This window comes from Thunnus maccoyii, chromosome 5 (genome assembly GCF_910596095.1).
Source record: "Thunnus maccoyii chromosome 5, fThuMac1.1, whole genome shotgun sequence".
NCBI lineage: Eukaryota > Metazoa > Chordata > Actinopteri > Scombriformes > Scombridae > Thunnus > Thunnus maccoyii.
The window spans coordinates 31,107,926-31,135,347 of record NC_056537.1 but is presented as its reverse complement, the minus strand read 5'-3'; the positions used below and the strand labels follow the sequence as shown (position 1 = coordinate 31,135,347).

General features: G+C 39.3%; 1 protein-coding gene across 3 annotated transcripts in view; it reads right to left on the bottom strand.

The window, feature by feature from the left end:
• The window catches only part of LOC121898042 (guanine nucleotide-binding protein G(o) subunit alpha), a 95,760-nt gene extending 88,477 nt beyond the window's left edge, over positions 1 to 7,283 (bottom strand). For 2 of the 3 annotated variants that reach the window (XM_042412926.1, XM_042412925.1), the window contains exons 1-3: positions 7,152 to 7,283; positions 5,825 to 6,560; positions 4,954 to 4,996 (exon numbers count right to left, since the gene is read on the bottom strand). In XM_042412926.1, the coding sequence (XP_042268860.1) occupies positions 4,954 to 4,996; positions 5,825 to 5,942 (161 nt within the window). In that variant the 5' untranslated portion in view covers positions 5,943 to 6,560; positions 7,152 to 7,283. The remainder of the gene's footprint in view (positions 1 to 4,953; positions 4,997 to 5,824; positions 6,561 to 7,151) is intronic. The other variant, XM_042412927.1, reaches the window with a different exon arrangement.
• Between the last annotated feature and the right edge of the window lie 20,139 nt (positions 7,284 to 27,422).

The following is a 27,422-nucleotide window of genomic DNA, read 5'->3' as shown; positions in this document are numbered from 1 at the left end:
CCTGTTTGGGTGTAAATTAGTAAGTCTGTTATTCAGTCTCATGAACTACAAATCAACACAGGTGTGTGAGCAATAGAGGCCGTCTCTATTGCTGCTATTAAGCACCTGTGAACTGCATTTTCCTATCATGTCTTATGTTCACAGTTTATGTAGTTTTATACGGGTTGTTGACTGTTAATGATTGAAAGAGAAATTAAATTTAATTAGGTATGAAAAGATGTTATGATGCAACTCCTCTGGCTACCAGGTGGCTCTATGTGCTCACTTTTTAAAAGGTACCTAAACTTCTCTGCAGGAAGAAATATATTCATATAAAAAACAACTAACTGTAATCATATTGAATTCCAACATACATCAACCACTAAAATGCAAAGAGAGGGCATCAATTCTATACTTGCAGTTTTTTTAACGCAGTATCTAATATATATAAATATTTTTGTTATTATTTCGTACAATGTGATTTAGAGGAATATTCTGGACTACAAATTATTGCATGGAGTTCACTGAGGGAAAACATGAAGTAAATAAATGTCTGAATAGCTCTGGCTAAATGTCTTCAATTGGCTAAGGTGCATACTGTGTTATACATTAAGTTCAAAGCTTTTAGATTGATGAGTTTAGTTCATCTCTCTCCCAGTCAGCCACACAAATGTCAAATTTTAACCTCTGATCTTTACTATCTGCCTAATCTATGAGTCATTTGCAGCTGCTGCTGCCATCGTTTATGCTAATTACAGTGTTTTATTGTCCTTGGTTTCTCACAGAAAATAGTTTGCTCTCTTGTAATCTCTAAACAAATTACTAAAGAAAATAAATAACTAATCATTTAGATAGCAAACAAAAAAATAAGGGAACTTCAATGTCCAGTTTTAAAGATCTTATTTTTTGCTAGGCTCTTTCCCAGAGCATGCATTACTAAAGGCAGTGCAAGTCAAAAACTAGCTAGGTTAGCCTATGTTAGCTACATTTACTGATAACTCTGTCAACAACATGCCATATTTTGCAAATATTCTAAACCTACAAAGTGTATCTACTATACTTGGACATTGTTTGAAAGGCCAAGTATTTTGTAATAGCATTTTGTAATATGTATTTTCATTTTTGGGTATTTAAGTGCTTGTTTGGTAACATATCATACTAGCTTTTGCTTGCTAATGAGCTAAGCCTCTAAAAAAAAGCCTTAGATCTGGCCATGTTAACCGGGAATCATTAATTTCTTTCCTGGCACAATTACTTCCTGTCTGACTCCTCTACCAGACCCACCCCCCAAGGCAGAGCATTTAAGGGCCGGTCTTTAAACCCAAACAACTCACACATTTGAAAAGTAAAAAGGCAAGGGGGGGCCGCACTTAAAGCCACCGCTCTTTTTAGTGGCTGTCCCTAGCTGTGGTTTCCTTGGTCATTCCTTTCTCAATATGTATGATGATATTACTACATTAAATTATTTTTCACACACACAGTACACACTGCTGGAGAGGTCAGTTTGCCAGCTGGGCAGCAAGAGAACCTTTGCACACGTCTAAACACACATGGGCTCCATAAACAGATGGTGTCTCCTGCACGCACACACGCACACACGCACACACACACACACACACACACACACACAGTAGTATGCACAAGATAGAGATATGTTGTTCACACATGACCAAGCCCCTTGGGTTGCTGGCCCAAATATCACACTCACAGATAGGCAATCACATGATATACTTTATTGTATATACATATATATGTGCATAAACAAACACAATCCAGTCATTCACATGTTTCTCCAGAAAATCTTTTTTTCCCTTAAGTCCTCTTTCTCAGCACAGTCCTTTTCCTTCTTCGCTTCGTCATTCCTTCCCTCTCTTTCCTGCCGCCTTGATAACTCACTCTTCCATACAGAACTACATCCCACTCTCAGTCCTATATCTCTCTCTCTCTCTCTTTCACTCTCTCTGTCACACAGACACACACACACACCAAAGTGCACCTGTGCTCCCCACAGAGATGTTATCAGCACTTTGTCATGAGTTATTGTCACTCATCACTCACACAGTGACTGCGTCATCTCAAAAACCAATAATCTGTGTTTCAAAGGAGAATAAGCAGAGTTTTGGCAAACACAACACGCACCAACTGATAAATGCTTTGAGCCAAAGCACATTGAACAACTTATTTCATTTAAGAAACCCTTACAAAGACTAAGAAACACTGCAGCAGCACTCTTTTTGGCAGGTACAGTTCCAGTATTTTTTCACTATAATAGACTCCTCATTTCCTCTCACTGAGATCACATGCACATCTGTGACACACACTGCAGCTCAATATACACACATTAAATCTAAACCTAAATCTAATCCACTCATCTCTGTCTCTCTCTTTCTCTGAAGAAAAGAACCCGCACATATACACACACCCACACAATTGGTCACTTGAGCACGCCCCAGATGTTCAAAGCACTGTGAAAAGAAAATGCAGCGAGGGCTTTCCACTCCTCTGATGCGGTTCCGGAAATAGCCGAGCGTCTCTGAACAGGAACGTAAAAGGCTTCCCCAGCAGGGCGCTGTCCACCACTTGAAAAAGCAGTTTTCCTCTCTATAATGTCAGATGCCCATTATAAAGAAATAGAAAACACTAACATGTACTGTGAAAAATTTGGGCTTGAAATAGAGCAACTCGAGCAATTATTCTATTCTGGAGGACATTTTATCCAAATAGAAAGGTGGCTCTCTTGGCAGTATTGACAGTATTTGGCTACGTCGGGGCACGCTGCATCATGTTGCTCTCTAGCCTTGAATAAAGTGGCCCCTGAGATGCGTGCAAACTGTATTACATATAAACGTATCAACAATTAACAGACAACGTTGTCTGTAACCAATAGCTTGTACGTTATAATCAGACAACAGAGACGTGGGGTTGGCATGGCACTGACGATTGAAGAAAGTGAGCGTGGTGTGAATCAGTTGAAAGGAAAACTGGCTTCCTCTCTGTAAAGACAATACTACAACATTAATTGAATAGAATGGATCTTTTACTGCCATAATGTGTGTCCTTGGTATGTAACAATAAGTGTAAAGTGACAATAATGGCCTTTAATAGCTGTAATATTACCATAAAAGACTTCCACGTCTATGAACTAACACTGCAACCTATTACCATTCATTTGTGTCACTCTGAGCCACATAAACGTGTGATTTACTACAGTCCAGTGGAATCAATGCATCCAGTTGCTCCAAAGGTTGGCCTGTATGACCGACTATATATATTCAATGAACCCACTGGGAATTCAGTCAGGGTGCAGAATGTGCTGTGCTGCTGGAGTGACCATAAACAGCTGAGAAACAGGCTCATCTGGATCCACTGAATCATGGCCTCATGTGATATGTCACTATATGACCACGACCAAAGCCTATTATCAGCTAAAACGCGCTCGGCTGTCTGTAAAATGACGAGGCAGAGGAGATTGAAGAAAAACCATATGTCATGACTGGATTACAGATAAAATGACAGAGCGGAAGAAAGAGCGGCTGAGTATGTTGTTAATAAACCAGCCTATGTGCAGCTGACCTTAAAAAAATGAATGATAGTAAATCCTGTAAGTATATTATAGGATCATTGCAGTGATATAGTAAACACCTAAATATTATCATGTGGTTCATAGACACTTTGCACTAAGCAGCAAAGTCCCTATATGAGTATTATAAGAATATTATTATGATACTATAGAAGAAAAAAAAAATCTGACAGCTTCAATTAAGTCACTAAACTCAAAAGTATGTACACGTTAAGTCCCTGCAGGAATAAAACAGGGGTGCTATGGTGGAATTTTATCTGAGCTGGCCTTTACAGACACAGATATAGCTAAGGTTGGGCTGCAGGGTATTTACATGATGGTTCAGGCTACAGCAGTGAATCAGAATTCATGATAATTCATATTTTAGTGATGTAGTCCCTATTAGTAACATGCAGCTGCTGGTTTAAAAAAATATGACAATACATAGTAATACCCAGAGGAGTATTTTGTCATTAAAAACTTCTGAGTTCTGGAGAAAAAGTAGTGATTAATGTGGGAAATTGTAGTGATTTTTTGTTAGGGTGGGTGGGAGAAATTCCCTGCTGTCTACACAAACTGTAACTGTAATTGAAGTTTAAAAAAAACAAACAAAACACTACAGTTCAAACTGTCCCATTTCAACAGAATCATGGTGGACAGCAGATGCACATGTGACATGGATATAAAAGTAGATCTTCAGCTGTCTTAGCCTTGGGGATTCATATCTGATAACTATGCAATATCGATTACAGAATCTGCCTGTCCAAAACCCCCTATACTGAGAATGACAAAATGTTATGTAAGAGCAAACGAAAGTGAGTTTAATTTGATGTGAAAATGCTCATGTTTGCTCCAGGATTACTATTTTTATGGAGGTCTGGTGGCACGGTCACACCTCTAATGTTAAAAATCTAACTGTGGCAAGCTTGTAATATGCTTATATGAAAAGTTTAAAAAAAAAGCTCAGTATATGCTACAGTACTGGTGGAAGTATTTGACTTCAGTGACGTGTGTAGACAGTGACAGAGCAGACAGCTATATTCAACAGTATAAACACAGCAGTACAGCAAATCACTGCACCTGCATTATTTTTTTTTCCACACCCAATATGGCACATGTTCCCACCCACTTAGAGCAACATCAGATGTTTGACATGGTAGCCAGTTATCTCTGTCTGATGTCTGACAAGTACAGTCACTGTTACGGTGATCGTCAGGGGTATAGTAGGGTCAACAGCCATGTTGGTTTTAATATATAAAAAAAATCTATTTCGCTATAAACTACAGACTCAATTTTAGATCAGGCTGCATGTATGTGCATGTGTGTGCGATGTGTGTGAAACAGAAAGAAAAGAGTAAGAGAGGGACACACATTCACACTATAGGGTTATTAGACCGTGCTTATTGGAGACTTACTTCATCTGTTTGACGATGGTGCTTTTCCCTGACTCTCCAGCCCCTGAGGGATAAGAGACAAGAAAACAATGTAAACAGGGTGTATGGGTGTGTGTGTGTGAGAGAGAGAGAGAGAGAGAGAGAGAGAGTGAGAGAGACACAGCAAGATGGAGACAGAGTGAGGAAGAGGAGGGGGTGGAAGAAAGAGAGAGAGAGAATCATCCTCTTAAAAACCTAAGTGAATAAGGGCAGCAGGCGGGGTGGAGGAGATGAAAAAGATGGAGAAAGTGGCTGCACCCATTCTTCCTCAACATCCTTTTTTTTTTATATCCCCTCCTTCCTCCCAGCCCCCACCCTGTAACTTACACAGTCAAATAGATTAAATACTTACAGCCTAATTTCCCACAAGGAATCAAAGAATCAATCTCCCACCCCAAACCAATGAACCAACACTGCCTTGACTGTGCTTGGCCCTCCATTGCTGCATACTGCCATTTTTTCCCTGGTATCCATCTGCAGTTATCATCTCTGATGTAGTCCCCACCTTATACCTATAAATTGCCTCATTTTCACTGAACATTGCACTCACCTTTATGTTTAATGCATAAATTCATATTATATAGCAGGATGAAGTGATGGGATATAAGGGTAGGGTGTGTTAAGAAGGCAAATCAAACAAATAAATGCCTCTTGGCCTGTATAAAGGATATTTTTCCATATCGTTGCTTGCTTGATATGATAGACGTCATGTTTTTGCTTAAATTTCCACCGTGATGATCATCTCTTACCGAACGCCCACCCCCACACCACACCTTTCATCCCCCAAAGCGTTTCATTTCTCAGCCGTGGCTCGACAGGCCCTACAGTAGGAAATTCAACCGGAGTCTCTTACCGAGCAGCAGCAGTTTAACATCTTTGGCCGCGGTGAGACCGTCCTCCTTGAGGTTTTTCTCGATGGCTTTGCTCCGGTCCAGAGCCGCCCTCTCCTCTGCGCTCAGAGTACATCCCATGGTTAGAGAACACAGCTTGATGGCGTTACCGGTACCGGATCCACGGAAGAAATAGCAATAAAAAACAAAGATGGTTGCAAATCCTTATTTTTTTTCTTTCTTGGTTTATTTCCTCCTTGTCTGTGCTATCTATGCCTTCGATCCCTCTATGATCCCTCTGTCTTTCTTTCGCTCTCGGGGCAGCTCCCTCTCTCTCGCTCTCAAGCCGGGGACACGGCACCGTTAACGCATTTAAAATCGAGGATCCACTCGGTTTGATCCACAGCGCGAAAACAACACTGTAGCCTCCGCGGTTGTTTGTTTCTCAGGCGTTATCTCGCTGGTGGTGCGTCCGTCCTCCGTCTCTCTTCTGTTTTTCTGTCGGTAAATCACGGTAACGGTTCTCTTCTTCTCCACTCGTCGGTCGTGTACGTTACTGGGCGGCGGTGAGCAGCGCTCGCATCGTTTGGTTCCAGCACGTTGTTCTCACGGCGGCTCACAGTGCACCTTCTTCCGTTTAGCTCCTCCGGAGTGGGCGGCGGGGACTCGCTCTGTAACTCTACTGCCTCCCGGTATCTCCGGTAGGGGCTCGGTCCTTCGTTAGTTCATTCGTTCAATTGCAGGTTGCTGACGTCAGAACTGTAAAAAACACAGAAGTGGGGAAAGAGGGGGGGAGCACATTCCCAATGGCGCGACCTGGTGGTGCACTGTTGTAGACCTGCTAATAAGGCCGAGATACACAAACGGTGAATCTGGAGGGTTTAGCTAACAGGCGTCAGAGTGGTAATTTTTTCAGTAGACGAATATTTGATTAAAAGTTAATTATATATTGATACTCAATCACCTAATATTAAAGGGCACCCAATAGGTTCTTTCAGCTGATTGTTTTGGTTTTTTTCAGCCTATAATTTTACTGTTTTGGTTCAATTTAGCAGCTCTCAAAATGTTGTTTTCGGTCGCTGCAAGTTAGCAAAAAAGCTTTAAAAACCCACTGAATGCTACTAACCGCAGACAGACAAAACCACGCAACTACTGAATATTGTGCAGCATTTAACAGCTCCAGAGCCAGATAATTTTCTCAGGAGTTAGTGGAGACTGAAAACAGAGCTAAAAGCGTTGTCAGTGTTGGACTAAATTCAACAGGTGGACAGTAGCGACTAATGTGGGAATATTGTAGTGAGCCTCCAAATTAATGTGAATATTGCTTTGCAAAAATAGTTTGCAACTTACCAACAAATTTGGTGTATCAATTTAGGAGGTGATAATATGTTGTCTTCACAGGATTTCCACTGCCCCCAAATGGCCAAAAAACAAACACCTGCCTGTTGCAAGTTTAAAGATATTGTTAGCTACCAAGAGAGAGAGCTGCAGCGCTGCCAGTTTCCCCCAGTGGTCACTGGCGGTATTGCATCGAAAAAATCCCCTGTGGCCTAAAAAGCATTTAATTTTCATGTATTTTTTTTAACATTGTTATTTTGTTGTGACCTTGTTTATATGATATTATTATATTTATACAGCCCTAAAACCCTTCCCATGGCGATTCTGTCTTTAATTTTGTTTAGCTTTCATTTTGGTAGCCTGATGTCTTAATATTCTTATTATTCCTAAGCAACGTTCTCTTTTAAGTTACACTGAGTTCAACTGGCCAGGTTGTCAATAGGTATTATGGACCTTCTGTCTGAAGCTGATAGATCATCTTTGTCCTCCTTTTTTTCTCAAAAGGTATTAGCTTGGCTTGTAAGTGGAGCAATAAGATGTTTTAAGACTAATTTAAGGCAATGCTTTCAGTATATTCAGGAAAATTGTCGTTATATAATGTCACAAATGTATGAACATAATCTCATTCAATTAGAGATACTGGGGGAGACAGCTTTTTTATAATGTCCTTTGATTGAATTGTCATCTCTCTACAGTTATTCTATTTATTTGACTCCTCATATGTACAAAGGGCACAGTGGTTGGCCCTGTAATGAGGTGTCAATCATCATCAATACCAATAACATCACTATAATGACATTAAAAATATATATTACATACACGCCACAGTGGATTTTTTTCTCAAGGGTGGTGGAAGTGGTAAAATATAATCAAAAAGAATTAAAAATGAATGCAATCAAAAGTGGAGATATAAATTTCAGGTAATACATTTTCAAGTTATCTGTTTCTTGCTCCTTCTCATATACAGCATCTAATTTTCTGCCATACATGGCTGATCCAGGGATAGACTAATATATGTCTGTCTTTGGGTTATGACATAGGTTTGTTTTAAACAACAAGAAAATAAACCCCCTCCGGCATTATGTGGTTGGCAAATTTTATGATAACAAAGGCCAAGTGTCAAGCTGTGTCTTAGCCACCCCCAGGTGACTATGTAAACATAACCATAGCCAAAGGATACTTCTTTGTGAATAATTTCAAACATGAAAGAAGTGGGGAAAGAATTCATTTGACTAATCTACTTCTTTGTCTTTCAACATAAACATTTCTGTCTGTCTATTTAGCATTAAATCAGCAACCATACCCAAGTCCACCCAAAAGACCTCAGATTTTTTTGTTTGAAGAAAGCTGTTCATTTTCACAGATATGTTTGAATGGACTTTTCCAAACTAAATTAATAGATTATTTGAACTGAATTCCCTAATCACACCAAACTGACTGAATTCTATTATATACTACTACATATTCAATGTACTGCATTCTTAAAGCTATAGCTAAGAAACCACAATTTCCTGTTTAAAAAGCGTCACCAGATTTCTAAAAAATACCATGCCAGTTTTGGCTGAGCTTTTGGTGGTTGACATCTTGTTAAAGAGTCAAGGGTTACACTTGATTTAATGAAAAAAAACAAAAACAAAACATTTCAAACAAACAATTTATTGGTTGAGCCCAAATAATGCAAAATTATTCACACATTCAACTACAAAAACGTGCATTTATTGTTGTTGAGCATCCAACTCTGCAGGTCTGTGCAGCTTTTAGCTCATTATTTTGATTTTCTGACTGATATACAAGTCAGGATTGAGTGTCAGGGCTCTCATCTGCCCCCACACATGAAACCATAGGCAGCTGTTTCCTGCAAACACTGAGACAGGCTGTGTATGCTGCCCTGCCCAGCAGGAAACAGCACTGAGCCAAAGTGAACAAGTAACTGGTGCAGGAAGTGGAACATTTGCTAACTGGTACAGTGGCCACATCCTGGTATGTTTTAAAGAAATATTTTTTTCTCAGCAGTGATAGAACCCCAGGGAGAAACATGCACAGACTGCACACACAGACAGTGTTTTCTTTCTGTCTGTTGTTGATGTTGACTATAGGTCTGTGTGGGGCTGCTGTAGTATTACACATGCAGTTTAGACATTGTCACACACATTTAAAATGTCATTGCTAAACCTGTACAGATACTCTGGACAGATTTGGGATGGGATATCATTTTAAAAACCTCACACAGTGTTTCCCCTAGAATTTATTCCAGGCCTGGCGGGACGCACTGCAAAAATCCTAAAGCATGTTTGTGTGGTCAGCATCGGTCAGGTGGCACAGCAGGTGGTTTGCAATTTATATTTGCATTCAAATTTTTGTTTGCTCGGTATTCTCAAGACTTAAAACAAAGTGGTCAGAAGGAGAGGATGACTTAATAAGCTGCATTTATTGCATAAAAATAAGCTGCCCCTCTCCCTTCTCCCACTTCTGCCCCTCTCCCCTCTTCCCCATCTGTATTTTTGTTTGGCTCCAGAGTTTTGGAAGAAAATGTTGATATATTAGTTTGTCCATCATCCGCGTTAGAGCTTTTTCTCTATTTAGGCGGTACCGTGCTCATGTTAGCTAACCTGCATCCCATACGCTCCCACTCTGCAGTATTTTAAAGGGATAGCAGTGGCACTTGCATCACATCAAGAGTTTCCCAGGCAACGACACAGAGGTAGACTCACGTTTTGGAACAGTGTTGCACAGAGACTCTCAAACACATATGATTATTGATTTCCAAATGAATGGATATTTGGCATATTTTTGGCATTCAAAAAAGGATTTTTTTGGGCTGGTGGGGGTTCTTGTTGGCCCGGTGGCCCACCAGGCCTGTACAATTATAGGGGAAACACTGCTCACAGAAACAGAAGCTGTCAACAATTCCACACGTGTGTCACAGCTGTGTATTCAGAGTCAGCATTGTAAGCATAACCTCAGTGGAATAGATATCAGCTGCTAGGAGTTGACAACCTATTTTGAACATAGGTTGTTTGTCTCCAGGAACTTATCCATGTTCAAGACATGTTGCACATCACACTTGTCAGACAGACTTTAAGATATTGTTGACATTAAGCATTCTTAAATTAATATTTTTTTGTTTGTTTTGTTTTTTTGTTTTTTTTTTTTTAGAAATACACTTATTAGTTTTCCCCCCAAGAATTAGATGAGAAGATCAATACAACTCTCATATCTGGCTTCAATATGAAGCTGGAGCCGGGGATGGAGACTGTTAGCATAGCTTAGCATACAGACTGAAAAGGGTAAATAAACAGCTTAACTGACTCTATCCCAGGTCCTTTAAGACATTGCCATGGGTCAGTTACATTATGTTCAATTATAGTGCGGTAAAGAACCTCCTCAAATGTTACATTATCACAATTTTGCAACAGAATTTGTTACTGTTAATTCTGCATCTGTAGCATTTGTGACCTCAATCACCAGCTATTTAGGAAGCATCCTGTATCTGCACTATGTAATTTACATAGTGCACATTCTGTGAGTGGCTTTTATCTACAGTATGCAGCATGCTCCATATAATGATACTAAAATAATGAGTAACACTGTTGCAGTCACAGCACCTCCTTACTCCCTTTCCCTCCTTTGTCACATCTGGTCAGCCGGTTAACAAAGACAGGCTGTGGTTACTGTTACACAAGCAGCACACACACACACACACACACACACACATACACGCACACATGCACGCACACATGCACGCACACACGCACACACACACATACAGTATCAACAGTGATGCAAGTCTTTCTAGTAGAGTGTAAGAACTACACTGTTGCTTCAGACATAGGGTGGGATCCACTGATTGAGGACAGGAAAACTGAAGAAACTAAAACAGTATTTTGCAACACATTAAATAAAAAATGTGTGCTGGCAGTAGTTAGTATTTTACCCTGTTTTACCCTTGTTTATCAAGGGAAACTAAAAATAGCATAGTATAGTATATTACTGCATTAACCACACCAATTTACATTCAGTACAGTCATCTTGTTAGAAAGAAATAGTTATATATTACATCACTGATGTTTATCCCCTCATGGACAGATGCTTTTACCAGTATAAACCACACAGCTACTGATGAAGACTAGTCTTGACCTGACTGTTTGTTAAACCCCTTGTCCTAGAATTTAGCAACTGTAAGTAGCATTGGCCGGTCTGTCAAGCATATCATGTCATATGTGCATATGACTGTAGCAGCTGAAGTACTAGAAGTGCAATACTCTATTTCAAGAGTTATGAGTGGTGGTGTCTTTTTTTGTTTGTATGTTTTTTGCCTTCTCACAACCCCCAAAAAATTGGGGAAGAGGACAAGGAATGTATTAAACGGTATTTATCTGCTTTGACTTAAATTGCAATTCTTAGCAGATCTGGCTAACTAGCTTGCTACCTACTCTTGTAACCATTACTTTCAAAGCCAAAGAGCACATCATTAATAATATTAGTGTGTTGGGTTACAGGTTAAAGCCCCATTCTTGACTAACGTATCTGCAGTCCTGTCCTTCCCTTTATTGGATTGTGGAGGTTTACGCTCCAGCAACCCTCAGCCAACAAGAATAACACAGTTTCTTTATTTCCATGTCTTCTACATGGATCATGAACCGGTGAGGATGCTGACTTACCTGGGACCTGTTAACTTTTGACTCAGTATTGTATGTAACCATTTTGTGCACATTCAAGACCCCTTTTAAAAGATGTGAGTAAGCTTAGCCAGAGCATCAAGGAAGGTAATAGAAGGCAGACTCAGAGACTTGTTCAATGACTTCAAAAAGTGATTTATTCAGACCAATGTAACCAAAAAAAGTGTCTCCAAAAATGCACTGAAAAACAAACATATCAAACATAGCTTGATCAGGTTTAACACGCAAACTCAAGTGAACAAACTTAGACATGATCACATGCACACAGTTGCACAGACATCCTCTTTGTTTTCTGCTCTGCCCTCAAACCAACAACTCTACCCTTAAATAAGCCCTCCAATATGTCTAGGCAGAACCATATTTCGGGTGTCATTATTGTCAGGAAGTCATTAGGTGACTCCCCCTTTGTCAATGGTAAATAAAACAACAGGGCTGCCAAGTCTCACGCCTTATTTTATTTATTGTTTTATTTTATTTGATAGGGATGATGAAATTCAACATAGTTCCAATACAGGGCATGAAACTGACGTGCTGCACAGAGAGTATATAGCTATTGCTAATTTTCAACTCTTGTTCCTAGTTGGGCTTTTGCATATACAGTGTAACTAAAATATACAGCTTGACCATGAGATGCAAATGACACTTGTCACCCACTCTCACACCACACATCCATTTTCTCACGCAGTAAAAAACATTCATAACTGATAATGTTGTTCCCATGCGTGCTGCTCAAGGTAATCTTAGTCAGAACTTGGCAGCCCTGAAACAAGCAAATGTATAGCTCAAAAAACTCAGGACCATAAATGCAGATGTAACTGTAAAAGAAACAGTGCTAAACACAAAAAACTGGGATGTGTGAAAGCAATGCTACAATAACAACATTATACTGGCTAAACAAACAAATGAAAAGCATACCAAGAAATACAGCAAAGTGTAACAGGTACAAATGGTGTGGTCTCACCTACTTTGTCACACAGGATTCTTGTTTTAAAAGGACTAAAAGCTGTAAACATTTAAGAGTCATCCGGAGACACAGTTCAGCCTTTTCAACCAACTCATGGGGCTTAATTGGCTCTTTTTTTCTGCCTCTGTCTGAAATCAAGGAACTATTGTTTCAAAAATCACCAAGACTTTTGAATGGTAACCCTGCCCCCATTAGCATTGTAAATTGCATAGGTGCCATGCGAGAAAGGAGTTTGACAAGAGTAGCAACAGTAACTAAGGGGTTAGCTAAGCAGGGCTTAGTGAATAGTCAATTATGTAGGTACTTATTCTGTATTTATAATATGCAATACTACATTACAGCCCAATCAAACAAAGCATAGAAGGTAATCTCTAATAACCTACATCACCTACATCTTCTTTTATAAGACAGAGCACAGACGTTGGGGCCTGATGTAGCCAGTGAAAAGCAGACTGTGGGAAGAGGGCTAACTGGAGGTGTCAGGATGTAATTTGTACTCCTCACTCTGTGGCTTTCAAAGGAACTCTGTTAAAGATGGAAAGAGGGAGATTAAATAAGGGCAAAGTGACGTGAGGGAGAGAGAGAGAGAGAGACAGGCCTAAAGACAAGGTGGTGAGTGGAAAAAGGGGAATGACGTGGAGCCGTGGAGATGGAGGAAGAGACATCCTAATGTTCTAAAAGATGACATCTTTTCTACATACAGTGGCTACAGTATCAGGGGACAGTGCAGAGTGAGAGACATGAAAATTTACTGAAATATTTCCCGCAACATAAAACAATGTTGTATTTATTATATATAAAGAAGAGAGCCACGGTGAGACAGACAGAAATAATCATAATCATATATACCCATATGTATTTGTTTAATCAGTACAAAAATCGAACGTCAATTTGTGGTTCAGCCTCTGTCTCTAACAGGCAGTCTTAGCTCCTGTCTCTTTAAGGCCCCCCTCCTGATGAGCCCAATCTGTCCTGATTGGCCAGCTTTCCAGGAGCCTGCTGAGGGGCAGCCATATCAGGGTCATGTTAAGCTACTGCCGATGAAAACCCAACATTTACTGCTTTGCTGCTTCAAATTGAAAGCTTTTTAAATGACTAAATAACAAGAGACTTTAATTGTGAAGAATTTACAGGAAGTGAAATGTGTTCCTCACTGAATTAGCAGAGCTTCATTAGCGGTGTTAAAAACCGGTCGGCACAACAACATACTGAGATATTTGGAGCTCTTTGTTCAGCGGATCAGTTAGAAATAATGCAGGGAGCAATAGTACAAGCAGAAACAGCCACAGTGATGATGATTTTTGATGAAGAGCTGCAGAACACCAGCACACCTCCAACAGGTAAACACCCGCTGTGTAATGGAAAAACATTCACAGCATGCCAGCTGGATTTGAGTCATAGCTTGGTGTTACTACTCCCAAAACAGTGGAAAAACACTGTAATGTTAGCGGAGCAGAGTAGTGAACTTGTGTATTGTGTGTTGAGTAGATGAAAAAATCTGTCACAAGCTAATGTCAGCTCGGTTTGAAAGTAGAAAAAACTGTTTGAAACCGAGCGTTCAGAGTAGTCCAAAGTTATTGCTCTCTGCTCACAGTGATTACTTCTACACGTTAACTTCATTATTTGAGACGTTGGCCACTTTTAAAATGAACATTCAACATTGTAACATTGTATATATATGACTGAAAATAAGGAAAAGCATAATAGAGCCCCTTTAAATAAACAAGATAGAATATGTTAATTGGTGAGCTTTAGAGGTGCCGGTAGGTGGATTTTGCTACCTTCAAACAGAACCAGGCTCCCTGTTTCCAGCCTTTATGCTAAACTAAGCTAACCAGCTGCTGGATGTAGCCTTATAATGCTTTGAACGGACAGATTGGAGAGTAGTATCAATCTTCTCATCTAACTCTTGGCAAGAAAGTAAATATTTTCCAAAAAACGATTCCATTAAAGTCCACTATGCTGCACACTGCAGTTCTCAGGATGAGCTGAATGGACGTCTAACTAATGTCTAGCTCATTACATAAAAAGGTTCAGCATTGGTAGTATGAGGTGCTGTGAATTGATTTGATTGAACTTAAAAAACACTCCCATAAACCTAATCCACTGGCTATACATCTGCTGATTGCGCATATGTGTGTGTTGCTATGTTGCTCTGGCAGAGAGGGGGGCAAAATATGGTAAATTTGTTTCTAATGCCCCGACATAAAAATAATCTTTATAGTTAAAGTAATAACTGGCATGAGGATTATCATTTCATATCTGAGCTATATTCAACATTTGTAAAATTTAATACCACGTTTAAATAAATGAAATGATGCCATTGAGGGATGTTCCCTGTTGCAGGACAAAACCATTTGCATTAAAGTAAATTAAATAACAAAAGTAAAATAAATTTAAAAAATGATCAATTGTGACAAAAATATCCACAGTAAAAGAAAAGTCTTTTCACATTGATCACTACCATTAGTGATTTCAAAAATGAATTTTGTTGTGTTTAATACAATATGACCAAATTCACCCTTTCATGAAAGCTTGAACAGTGTTTACTTGGCATGACTGTATATCTGGTTATCAGAACAATACATTTTACAGAGTGTTCAAGAGATATGAAGAGATATACAGTAATTGCCTTCTGCTGGCAGTGGCAGCAAGAAAAATGGCCACGTTGTTTAGCTACAGTGGCTCAGGTCTGTAAATGTGCCGGTGATCAAATAAACCATGTTGATAGATTTAAATTATTTGAACTATATTTCACGTAAGAGAGATTCACTGAAAGAAGGGCTTAAAGAGTTATTATCAAATGATTTTATTTGATAGATTGTGGAGGAAACATTAAAGAGCTATGTGAGGAGTCTTCGGGGATTGTGATGTCTGTAGTCACGGCATGAGTCATACAAGAATATCCTCCCGACGGAGTCTAGACACTGGCGGTAAGGAAGGCGTGAAGAACAGGTCTGTAGCTGAAGACCTGGGTGGATGAAACGTAAAGCGGGACTTCTGATGATCTCACTAGGAGGAACCGAGGACAGCCAGTTCTGCTGAAAGTGGAGTTGAAGGGGCTGGAGGTGGGTCACATTGATCTTAGGGTTAGAAATTTCTGATTCCTCTCATCCAAAAGGTTTTTTTCATTTTAGAGTAGCAGTTATTACACCCGTAAACAATCAAACAAAGCACCAAAGCCCTGACTGATCTGGGGCCAGTGCACTGTGTGGGCCTTCAAAAACAACACACCTACTCCTGCTTCCTGAGTAAATCCTGGACAGTTTGGAAAGTTGTAGAGCTATTACAAACATTTTTTTTAAGTAATATTAAATCTGTCAGACATGAAAATGTGATGTACTTGTCTTTGCCTACCACACAACCACCAGCACTGCCTTCTGGTCATGTCAAGGGTTACATAAGAAATACAACACTACTGGTTATGTAATATTTATTTCTTCTGCAGCTGGTAATGAGGTGCGTTATTTCCTATTATTGTTAACTTTATGTAGTTAGTCCATTTTGTGTGGGGGGTATTTTGCGTGTGGGTTTGGAAATGATTGTTTACTTTGTGCCTACCTGTGCTGCTTGTCAAAACAAACACCCCTGCGCAATTAAGGTTTTGTGAAAAAGCAGCAAGATATTTTTCCTCTGTAACTAGTAAAAGAGCCACAACAGTTTCCTATTAAACAGATAGTGTGTTTAGATTTTACTGGAATTACAACATAATAAATTCACTTGAAATTTTTTCCCCTATGAATGAGTTGTTCATGTTCAGAAAAAGTTTTCTCATCCTACCTTAACTCTAACCTTGTTCTTACCCTGAGATGGTTTATGTAACACATCTAAACTAAACAGTGACCAAACTGTATTTTGTACGATGACAATATAAAAATACCATTTTGATATACTGTTCTTCAATCTGCACTGGATAGAAGCTTCACTAGTTGATTAAAAAAATGTATAAACTTACAGTAATCAAGTGAACTGTCCACCTGCCGCAGAATGTTCATAGTGAAAACTTAATGTGGACAGAGCATCATCATTAATGTGATGGCTGCAGCCCATGTGGTATATTAGCATTAACTACCGTTTAAAAGACAACTAGAATTGTTTGTGTTTGAGGAATATGAAGCTATAGGAATGATGAACCTTTTACATAAAATGCTGCCATGTTGCTTACTTGAATATCAGAGTATTTACTTTAAGGCCAATACCTTTATGTAAAGTCCTTTCAAACCTTCACAGTATAAGCAATAATTTAGAAAATATGCATACTATTTTGTTCTACTGTATAGTGGTGTCAACTATTGAAACTGTGTATCATGAAACAGTAACTGTTTGAAAATGACATTCGTAGAAATTCATTCAATTTGATTTTGACATACGGTAAGTGTTTTAAATTTCTCTAAATCAAAAGCAATCTTTACAATCAGATACAGAACAATCCAACTATAGCAAATCAATAATTTCTTTTGAGTCATTTTAACATAGTATTCTTTTAAATTATTGTAATTATTTTTTTTGTATTTCTAATGGAAGACAGATAATCTGTCCTCCAGTAAACAGATGCAAGAAGATGAATGAAATGAACAAGGACATGGAGACATGCAAAGCAGCAGCATGAGAAACAGAACACTTTCACCAATGATGTCGACTATCTACACGTTAAGGAGGACACGTTCAGAATAAAAGGACAGACAGCTCAGACACATACAGAGTAAGTGCCACACTCCTAACACTTCCTTTCAAGCTGGCTTACCTCACGAAATTGTCTTTTGCCCTAAAACAAGAGAGAAAGATCATCATATCTCCAGCAGAAGATTACCAGGGAGTATAGCCCGACACTCTGTATCAGATCCATATTAGAGAGAGATGAGCAGCCCTTGATGAAGGAAAGCATCATGCCCCCCAGGGAATAGCTGGTGGAAAAAAGATGATGAAGGCAAGTGATGGAAAAGATATACTCCTCTGAAGGAGAAGACTGATCTCAATGAAACAAGAAAAGCCCTGTAGACTGAAAGGAACAGAATTGCATAACGCTGTTTGTGCATGCAAGGACTTGATAGCTGCTGTATTGACAGCCTCAAGTCATCACAACATGCTGCAAAAACAGCATATTTGGATGCACAGATGCTGTGAGGACATGATGCATGAGAGGAGCCCTAGACCATCCAACACGGCGTGAATGCAGCATTACTCAGACTGAAGGCTGAAGCTTCAACACAAGCCAAACAGGAAAGGAAAACTGAGGCCATGCGGACTAAATTAAGAAACAACTGAGTTATCCTGCAGAAGATATTCTAGCAAGAAAGAGACACAAACCATAAAATCCTATAAAATGTGGTGGAGAAAATCCAGAACACACACATTTATTGCCCAAAGGTTTTGAAGATGGATCTGTCCACAAATTGGACTGCAGCAGACCTACTATGAGCCTAGATTGCCTAACATGGACTTATACCTCTAGCAAACTCTATAAAAATGTTTCCCTATTTTGTCTGAACTTTTATCAGTTTTAGATGTGTATTGTGATAACCGGATCAAAGGGGAGAGTACATGTCCCAGTAAGCTTTGGCAGTGTGACAGTGAGCCAGCATGAACAACAAGCAGCTACATGTAAATGGTGTAAATAATAGAAATGAATTCTGCCACCATTCATTTTATTATTTATGCTTGTCCTTTTCTTATTGTGACATGTTAATATGTGCTTTGTGAAAAAAGGTGTATTTAAGGTAAATCAGTCTGCTGTCATTTTAATCCACCATGTGTTAAAACTTGATCTCAGAGAAACTGGTACATAAAAGTATAAAGTATTGTAGAAGCTAAAGGAGAAACACTAAGTGGCTTCAAAGTGCATTGCTATTCCACCAGAACAAGGCATTTTTTTCTTAAATGTTGAAGATATTAGTAGGGATGGGAATCAAGCACCGGTTCCAGTTGAGAACCGGTCCCAAATTGTCTGATCCATTGGAATTGTATGCCTCCAAGCTTATCAATTCCTCTTATCGATGCCCAGGAATGTGATGTTGACGGAATGAAAAAGGCGGAACTCAACTGTGAGGGCAGTGCAGCCTCCAGATTGTCTACAGCGTACACACCCTAAAGTTATCTTCAGTTATCTTGTAATTCATCTTCAAAAAGGCAGCGGTTGCAAACATATTTTGTATATTGTGAACTTTCTACACCGTCACTCAGAGACTAACGTTAACGGAGCAGCAATCAGCACTAACAAACGAGACCTGCTGACCAACACACACTGCAGTTCTGAACAACTTAAGCCAACTCTGAGGTGAAGAAAAGAACTTGGTGCTCAGTCTGTTTCACCTCAAAAACCCTGCACCCGCTCAGCATGATGGACAGCGATGTCTTTCCCCGGAGCTGAACAGTGCAGCAGAGAGGCTGCTCTTCACTGCTGGAGACATGACGTTAATAACAACACAGCGGAGCACTCCTCCTCCCCCTCAGTTTGTTATTCTCATACGGACAGGACACTGTAAGATGCTTTCAAATTAATTAATTCATTAATTAATGCAGTTAACTTTTGGCTGCGGACCATTTATCTTATCTACCAGTTTTGTTTCATATATTCATCAGCATGCAATGTCATTGATAAACAATGGAGATAATGAAACAGTTGCATTGACACTGAAAACCTGTGTAGGCCTACTTTTTTTCCACACAAAAAATTGATTGGGAATCGATAAAGAATCACACCAATAAGCAGAATCTGTAATGGCATTAGTATCAATAAAATCTTATCAATTCCCATCCCTAGATATTAGAAGATTGTTTATATCACAATAGTGATATGATCACACACACACAAGTTGTTGTTGTTGTTGTCCTAGGTCACTTTTGGGGACATTACATAGACTTACAGTAATTTCCTGGAGACTTCCCCTAACCCTAACCATAACGTCTACTTGCCTAACCCTAACCCTTACACTAACCTTAACCACTGACCTAAAAATCAGCTTTTCCTCAATTGGGGACACGCCTTTGTCGCCAATTGGACAAGCCGTCCCCAATAAACTGGTCTTCAGTCTGATATTTGTCCCTGAAAGTAGCCTGACAGACAACACACAGTTGTGTTTCCAGATGTGTCACATTACACAGACTTACATTCTTTTCCTGGAGACTTCCCCTGACCCTCACCACTGCTTGCCTAACCCTAACCTTAAACCAAGTCTTCACACTAAAATTTAATGATTTACACTATGGAGACTCCCTTTTTGCCCCCACAGTGTGACTGTTTAAACAGATGTCTCCACAACATTAGTGCTACCTGGCACACACACACACACACACACACACACAGACAAAAACACCCATAAAGAAAATAAAGTCCCAGTCATCTGCAGACCGCCCCCCACCAACCTATAGACAACATAAACACAAGCAGTCTGCAGTCATATACAAGCTGTGAGGCAGCGACAGCTAAAGGCCGGGACTCACAATAACACAGAATACAAACATACATACACAAACCCCTAAAAAGGCACTGAAGCATGTGTCCGTGGCGTGTAATCCCTGTTAATCCATACAAACAGCAAACAGGCAATGTGAGATGAGTATGTGTACGAGTGAGTGTGTGTGTGTACTTTCTGTGTTACTGTGAGGACCATCTTAAGGATAAAAGAGTTGAAGATATTACATGCTTCTTAGATAAGTTCTTGTTTAACTGTATAGCTCAAGGTCAAAGAAATGCAATTCAAAGTGCTTTACATAGTATTTATGTGATAAGAAAAGTAGGAGCGTATACACACAGAAGAAGAGGAAAAGTTTATATAAGAAAATATAAGAAATCAGAACACAGTATGATACAGCATACAGATGTGGCTGAAAATATTGGTACCCTTCCACCTTTTTTTAAAAAAAACTAAATTTTCTCTGTATTAAGTTGAAACTGACAGAGGTATATGGTATCCATCATTCTTTATTTCACACTGAATATAGCTGCAACGTTGCTTTTGATTAAAAACTTAACATATTATTTAATACAATAAAATAAATGAAAATGGCATGACCAAAAATATCGGTACCCTTAACTTAATATTTTGTAGAACAGCCTTTGGAGGCAATAACTGCAGTCAAGCACTTTCTGTAACTCTGAGTAAGGTTTCTCCACTTCTCCACTGGTAGTTCAGCCCACTCTTCTCGAGCAAACTGCTCCAGTTCTCTCAGGTTTGATGGGTGCTGTCTCCCAACTTCAAGTTTCAGCTCTTTTCAAAGATGTTCAATGGGATTCAGATCAGGACTCATAGCAGGCTTCTTCAGAACAGTCCAACATCCCCAACACACTACACTACAAATCAATTATTTCTCACAACTTCTAAAGGGTACCAATAATTTTATCCAGGCTCTTTTAGAATGTCTTTGTAGAATAAGCATGAATTTAGTTATTTTCACAACTTTTTTTGTTTTGTTCTACTGCAAACCAAACATAGACATGCATTGATAATAAAATATCTTTTCATTTGAACACTGTTCAGGGCGAATGGTGCATTATTATTTCAATAAAATGCAAGAGTACCAATAATTTCAGCCAGATCTGTATGATGCATTTTGGCCATCTATGATACAATATCCAAGTATCTGAAAGGAAATGTATTGCTAATTAATTTTTCAAAAAGCAGAACTCTGTGTACTGAGCTTTTCAGTTTCACAGTTTTAAAGACAGCTGTGATTTGTACCACAGTGCATAGAGTCAGAGCCTTTTGAGCATTATTTCATGTCATAAATTAAATGTTAATTAATTAAAATATCAAAAAAATGAATGGAAAATGGATTTCATGAACTTCTGGACAAGTTTGACTTACTCTCCAAATATGGTCAAGGTACAGTTCCCATTCTGTCTATGGGGCGAGGCAGTATAAGGTGTAGTCTAGATATCTACAGACCTACGACACGCTTGCATCACAAACGCTTACCTCCCACCCATGCTCTGTGATCCATGTTCCTCGGCAACATAGCGCTTACGACTAGATCCAGCAGTACCAATGTAATATCTCCTTCACCACCACATCCACATGGAACCTATCTCCTCCAGACACCGTGCTTCTGATCAGCCAGGATCCAGATGCTCCACACGCATGCACACGATGGCCCACTCAGACGCAGCTCTTTTCCAAGCGATTAACATCTTCAACCAGATGTTTGCTCACCTCCGACAAGCTCTCAAGGAGACAGTCGTCCCACTCCCATGAAACTATGATAAAGACAAACTTTCCAACTCTATGTAGACTCTACTTCCATCAACCCTCTCACCAGCAGCTCAAATCCTCCCGCTCTTCCGGGTTCATTGTCCGCCGCCGGGCCAGCGCACGTCGCACACCGATGACATCACAATGCCACCTACTTCAACGGAGTCCAGACTTCTTCAGCCCCGGCTGAAGGCCAGGCTGAACTCAAGGTACAAATCCCATTTCACCAAACCGACAACAAAGCCAGGTTCTTCCTGCTCCTCTCTGCCTCCACCTCCACCACCGCTCCGGATGCATTTTTACACGCACAAAGACTAAAGTTGTGAAACTTAAAGTGTGCAATATGCAACAAGGACATGTTATCCTGAACAAAAAACATGGGATTTACTAAGAATACATTGTTTATTGTCAAAGATGTCCCAGTTATGGTGTTTATCTGTGTTTGTTTTGGAATGGGTCAATAATTTTGGCTTCATAAGAGTACTAATTATAATAAGTGACATTTTAAAGTTTTGAAACTGTTTATCCTGTTATCACAATAATAGCTTTTGCTCAGTCATATGAATTTATGCTGGTAAAGTTTCAACTACTGCTGCCACTTTGCTGCCAACAGTGGGAAGCATTTGGAAACATTATGTATCTTGTTCATTGTTTCATTTTCTCAAGCAAGTTATTGAGGCCTCAAATTAAAATTAAGGCTGATAAACAGAGAACAAGCAGCCTTAAGTGCTTTATCTCTAATGCATTATGAAAAAAGTGGCCTAATTTCTAGTCTGTATGGAATGAGAGTTTACAAAATGAGGGCTTGTGTGTGATTGTCATTTGTTGCCTCTGTATGGGCATGTGTTCATTTAAATAATTGTCTTTGTCATTTTATTTGTGATTTGCATTGACAATGACTGTGCAAGCTCTCTTCAAAGTCATAAAGCCGAAGCTTTTATTGTTCCCACTTTATTATTCAAATACCCAAATAGCAAAGATGCCTATCTCCTTCTACATCGGAACGATATATCTTATTGCTTAAATTCAGGGATTGTGCCCCTTAACGTCTTGATCTTTTGTAAGGGAATATAAAACATCACTGATTCAGTGTCCCAGTCTTGTTTGACGTCAATAACCATTTCATTACCAGCCAGCATGTATCCTCACAACTCCAGGATGGCTATAAATATATTTTGCATGAAAAATGCAGAAGAGTTTCAACCTTGATGCCCCCGTCACATCATCATAGCTACCACAACCGCTAAACCACTGACTTTTTCCAAGAACATTCATAGCTCATATCTTTCAGTTGCGTTCCCTGCAGCGGTTCATTTTCACAGCTGTTGGGCAAAAAAAGCAAAAGCTGTCAGAACAGAAAGATAGTGCTAGATAGAAGGTGCTATGGGGGCCACTTTGCTTTAACTGAATAAAGGAGACAGCTACCAAAACACTCTGAGAGCTGCAAACAATTTAGGAAAAGCAGCACAAAATGTTTTCTGTTTTTGTTTAATGTGATTTCGCACTTATATGACCATCATATAAACTTCATCACCATCTATGTTTCAGTGAAAACAGGTTTCTGCACTTGATATTATGCATCCTTAGAGAAGAATGCAGAACACAACGATGTAGCAGCATGATGTCAGCAACATCTCTCATCCTCTCCATCCCTCATGTTGTCTCTTTCTTTGTATCTCTTTGTATTTCCACTCAGTCCTCTCTGCTTTTTTAAGCAATTAAATATGCAGAGATGTTTCTTCTCTCCCCTCTTTTTTTTTTGTCGGTGCTGAACCTTTTCCCTGCTCTGTGTTGTAAGGCGGTGGTGGCCTGCAATTGAAGTGCTCCAGCTCTGTACTGCTGGTAGTTATAAATAAAAGACGCCTTGTTCCGTTGTAGTCTAGCCCTGCATCTGCCGGCAGCTGCTGCTTAAGTGATCTCTGAGGACCCCTGGCTGGTATTTAGGGAAAAAAGAGGAAGAAGGAGCATGTGTGACTTTACAATGGAGAGCACTTCTTTACATGCAGCTCAGTACGTAGAGTGTATGTGTGTAAATTCATGGATTTGACAGATGTGTGTGCACTGGTCTGACCTGACGTCTGTGTGTGTGTGTGTGTGTGTGTGTGTGTGTGTGTGTGTGTGTGGTTGCTGCTGTCGGTGGTTTTGCAGGGATGCTCCATGGAGCGCGATGAGAGAAGAGGTACTCAGGGACAACACAAGCCATTCCAAATAGCACTCAGTCTGAATAATGCAGCAGTATGGAGGAGGGAGGGAGGGTGAAAGGAAGGAGGAGGAGGTGAAGAAGAAGAGGAAGAATTAGAGTAGAGGGTGTAAAAGAGATTGTGTAGTGAGTGGGGTGCAAAAGAGTTGCAGAATGAAGGGAGCACAGTGAAAGGTAGAGGAGATAAGAGAGGAAATAAAGTACAGGATGAAGGAAGAAATGTAGGGAGAAGCTCAAATCGGGAGGACGGCTTATTCATGATGGTAAAGAAGAGGTGGAGGAGGAGGAGGAGAAGAATGAGAAGGAAAACAGAGTGGAGAGGGATGTGGAGGCAAGAAGAATAGCAAGAGCACTCTATGAAGAATAGAGGAGGGCGGACGAAAGCAAGAGGAACGGATGAGGGAGGGATGAACAGCACAAAAGGGAGGAAAGACAAAGGGGGTCGGGAGGGAGAGACACCCACTGAGATAGAACATATTTTAGAAGTGGGGATCATTTCCTACTTGGCTACAGTTATGGTATTCCAAAAAAAAATGAGCTCTTCGTTCACAGCCCTGCTTTCCCATTGGTGGAGCTGAAATCACAATAGCATGTCTGTGCTGACATAAGTTTTGACCAACAACAGCAAATATTACTCTGTGCACTTTGCACAGTTACTCTGTCTAGTGACAGACTGTTCAGTCCCCTCCTGCTAACTGCTTACACTGTGTTGTAAATCAGCCTAGCTCTTGATATAGTTGTTCTCATTTAGATAGTTTTCTGTTTCTGTTGTCAGACAACAAAACTAATATGAAATAGTGTTTTAATCAGGGCCCATACAGACTACAGTACATGTTAACCAGCAGTCGATTCCAAGCTTCTGCACTACAGTGATAAAATCCTTCTTTTATAATTCTGGTGTCGCCTGACAAAATCAACATAAATACAGGTTAATGACAAAAGCTGAACTGTGGATTCCGCTGTATTAACACTGAAAATGATCGATCACAGAGAAAGTTAGAGGCAACAGAGAGTCTTTCTTTACTGCCACACAGCCCCTGACTCTCACTAGGATGTTTAGCCTACATCCTTGTTAAACAAAAGCTCTGTTTACCCCGTACACAGCGTTGCCAGATGTACGATAATCATATTGGTACAATAATTTTGCTCTCTGTATGATGTACGATCAAATGAGAGGGAAAAGGAGAAAGACTGATGGGAAATAACAGAAAGAACAAGAATCTCTGGTGACTTCTGAGTTCAGAGGCCTACAAGGATATTGTCCCTTAACGTAAAGATCTCAGGTTTAATCTTATATACTATATTCCACAATTTCATTATGTGTAACAAGTTCTTGAGCAAGACTCTGAACACATACTGAATCACAAAACATAAACAAGTAAATGTCATAAACATAAAGACACAAATACCAGACATGAGGGTTACATACAGTAATATGAAAAACTGCAACTATAATCAAAAGAAAAGTAAAAATAAAACATACAAAATCCTTGTCTAAAACAACAGCTTTTAATAACTGAAGCTGCTCAGGTAGCTATAACACTCCCAAATATGGAAGGATCAAACAGCAAACCAAACAAAGCACAAATAAATCTAGGTTGCACCTTTTAAATATTTGCTGCACTGCTGCTGAACAAAGGCTCTAGCTTCAACAAACTATATCACTTTGAAATGCTAAACAGAGGTTTTTTATACGTGAATCATTCAGTCACGAGGACATGAATGGCATAATTTAAGGATAAATAATAGGCTGCTAAAAGTAGTAAAGGTAAACATCAGTGATAATAACAACTAATGGGGCTGCCCCCGTGAAAGGTTGATTTAATAAAAGCATTAAACAGCAGCAGCAGCAGCAGCAACAACAAAGAGATCAGCAACATTAAAAACAAGACGAATGACAAGCTGAAGTTCAAAATTTAGAAAATTCAAATTTGTGCATGTTATGGGAAACAGCATTCAGCTTGCTTCATATCTGACTTCAACTCTTTATGTGCCAGTAATCAGAGAAAGCAACATTTTCTCTGACATCACTGTTGTAAGAATATTTCAGACAGTGATTTTACCACTAACACTCAGGTTGATGGCTGGTTGAAAGGGCTGAAATCTAATTTGGAGGATTCACAAAGGGAATATCTGCTACATCAGAGGCGTAACTGGAGAGGAGTGCGGCTCAACCACCATGAAACAAGGAGAAGACAAGAAGGAGAGAACCTGAGAGACAAGTTGAGAGGAGAGATAATGATATTTATAGCAGCTGTACTTCCCGTCTGTGTGTGTGTGTGTGTGTGTGTGTGTGTGTGTATACACATGCACTTTAGCTCTAAAGCCCAAACAATTAGATGCATCACACAGTATAACCTATAGTAAAAGTAGTCTGCAAAACTCTGAAAAATTAAAGTGCCACCAAAATAATAACATTCAGAATTTTTTACTCCATTTATTTTGGTAGAACAAACATAAATGATAATGCCTAATATATATGATTTTGAAATGAACGTCATCTTCAGACAACTTCAAAACACTATTTTTTTTAGCTGTAATACTGGACGGCTGGCATATGCAAACTATATGTCCACAGTAAGTGTCTGTATGTTTTTGTTTGTATTTTTTAATGTTGTCTTAAATCAGAAGGTTCACAGCAGGTTTAAGTCTTGGCTTTGACTTGTTGGGTCAAAACCAAGACCAAGTCCTAAACTTTGTGTCACGAGTTCTTAACAAGTCATTATGCACCCTTTAACAAATTATATATTACATTTATTAAACAGAATTACAGCAAGTAAATTAAATGTAAAGAATTATTGAGTGCTTTTTAAAATTTGTATGTATTACTTTAAAAAAAAAAACCTTTATTACTGTGAAACAATTACAGACATTGGTAATATGTTATAATAGAGCCTGTGATTTACAGTGTCATTTCACTGTATGATTCTGGTAATAAAATACTTACCAGTTGCTACTGATACTTAAATTCAGGTACAGTGGATGAAAACAAGACTAAGGGGAACAAGACATGGGCATTTTAGAGGAAAGGAAAAATTAATTATACTCTAAAGTATTTTTGTAAATATTGGGTACCTACGGGAAACAGTACTAAGAAACCAACCTGAAGTTTGGGGAAAACAGTAAAATATAAGTAAATGAACTGAAACGATAACTAGTTTACTCACTAAACATTAAAGATTAGCTATGTTTGCTCCACCTACATATATGTTCTATTATTACATGACTTCATTATATTATCATTTTTCCTCC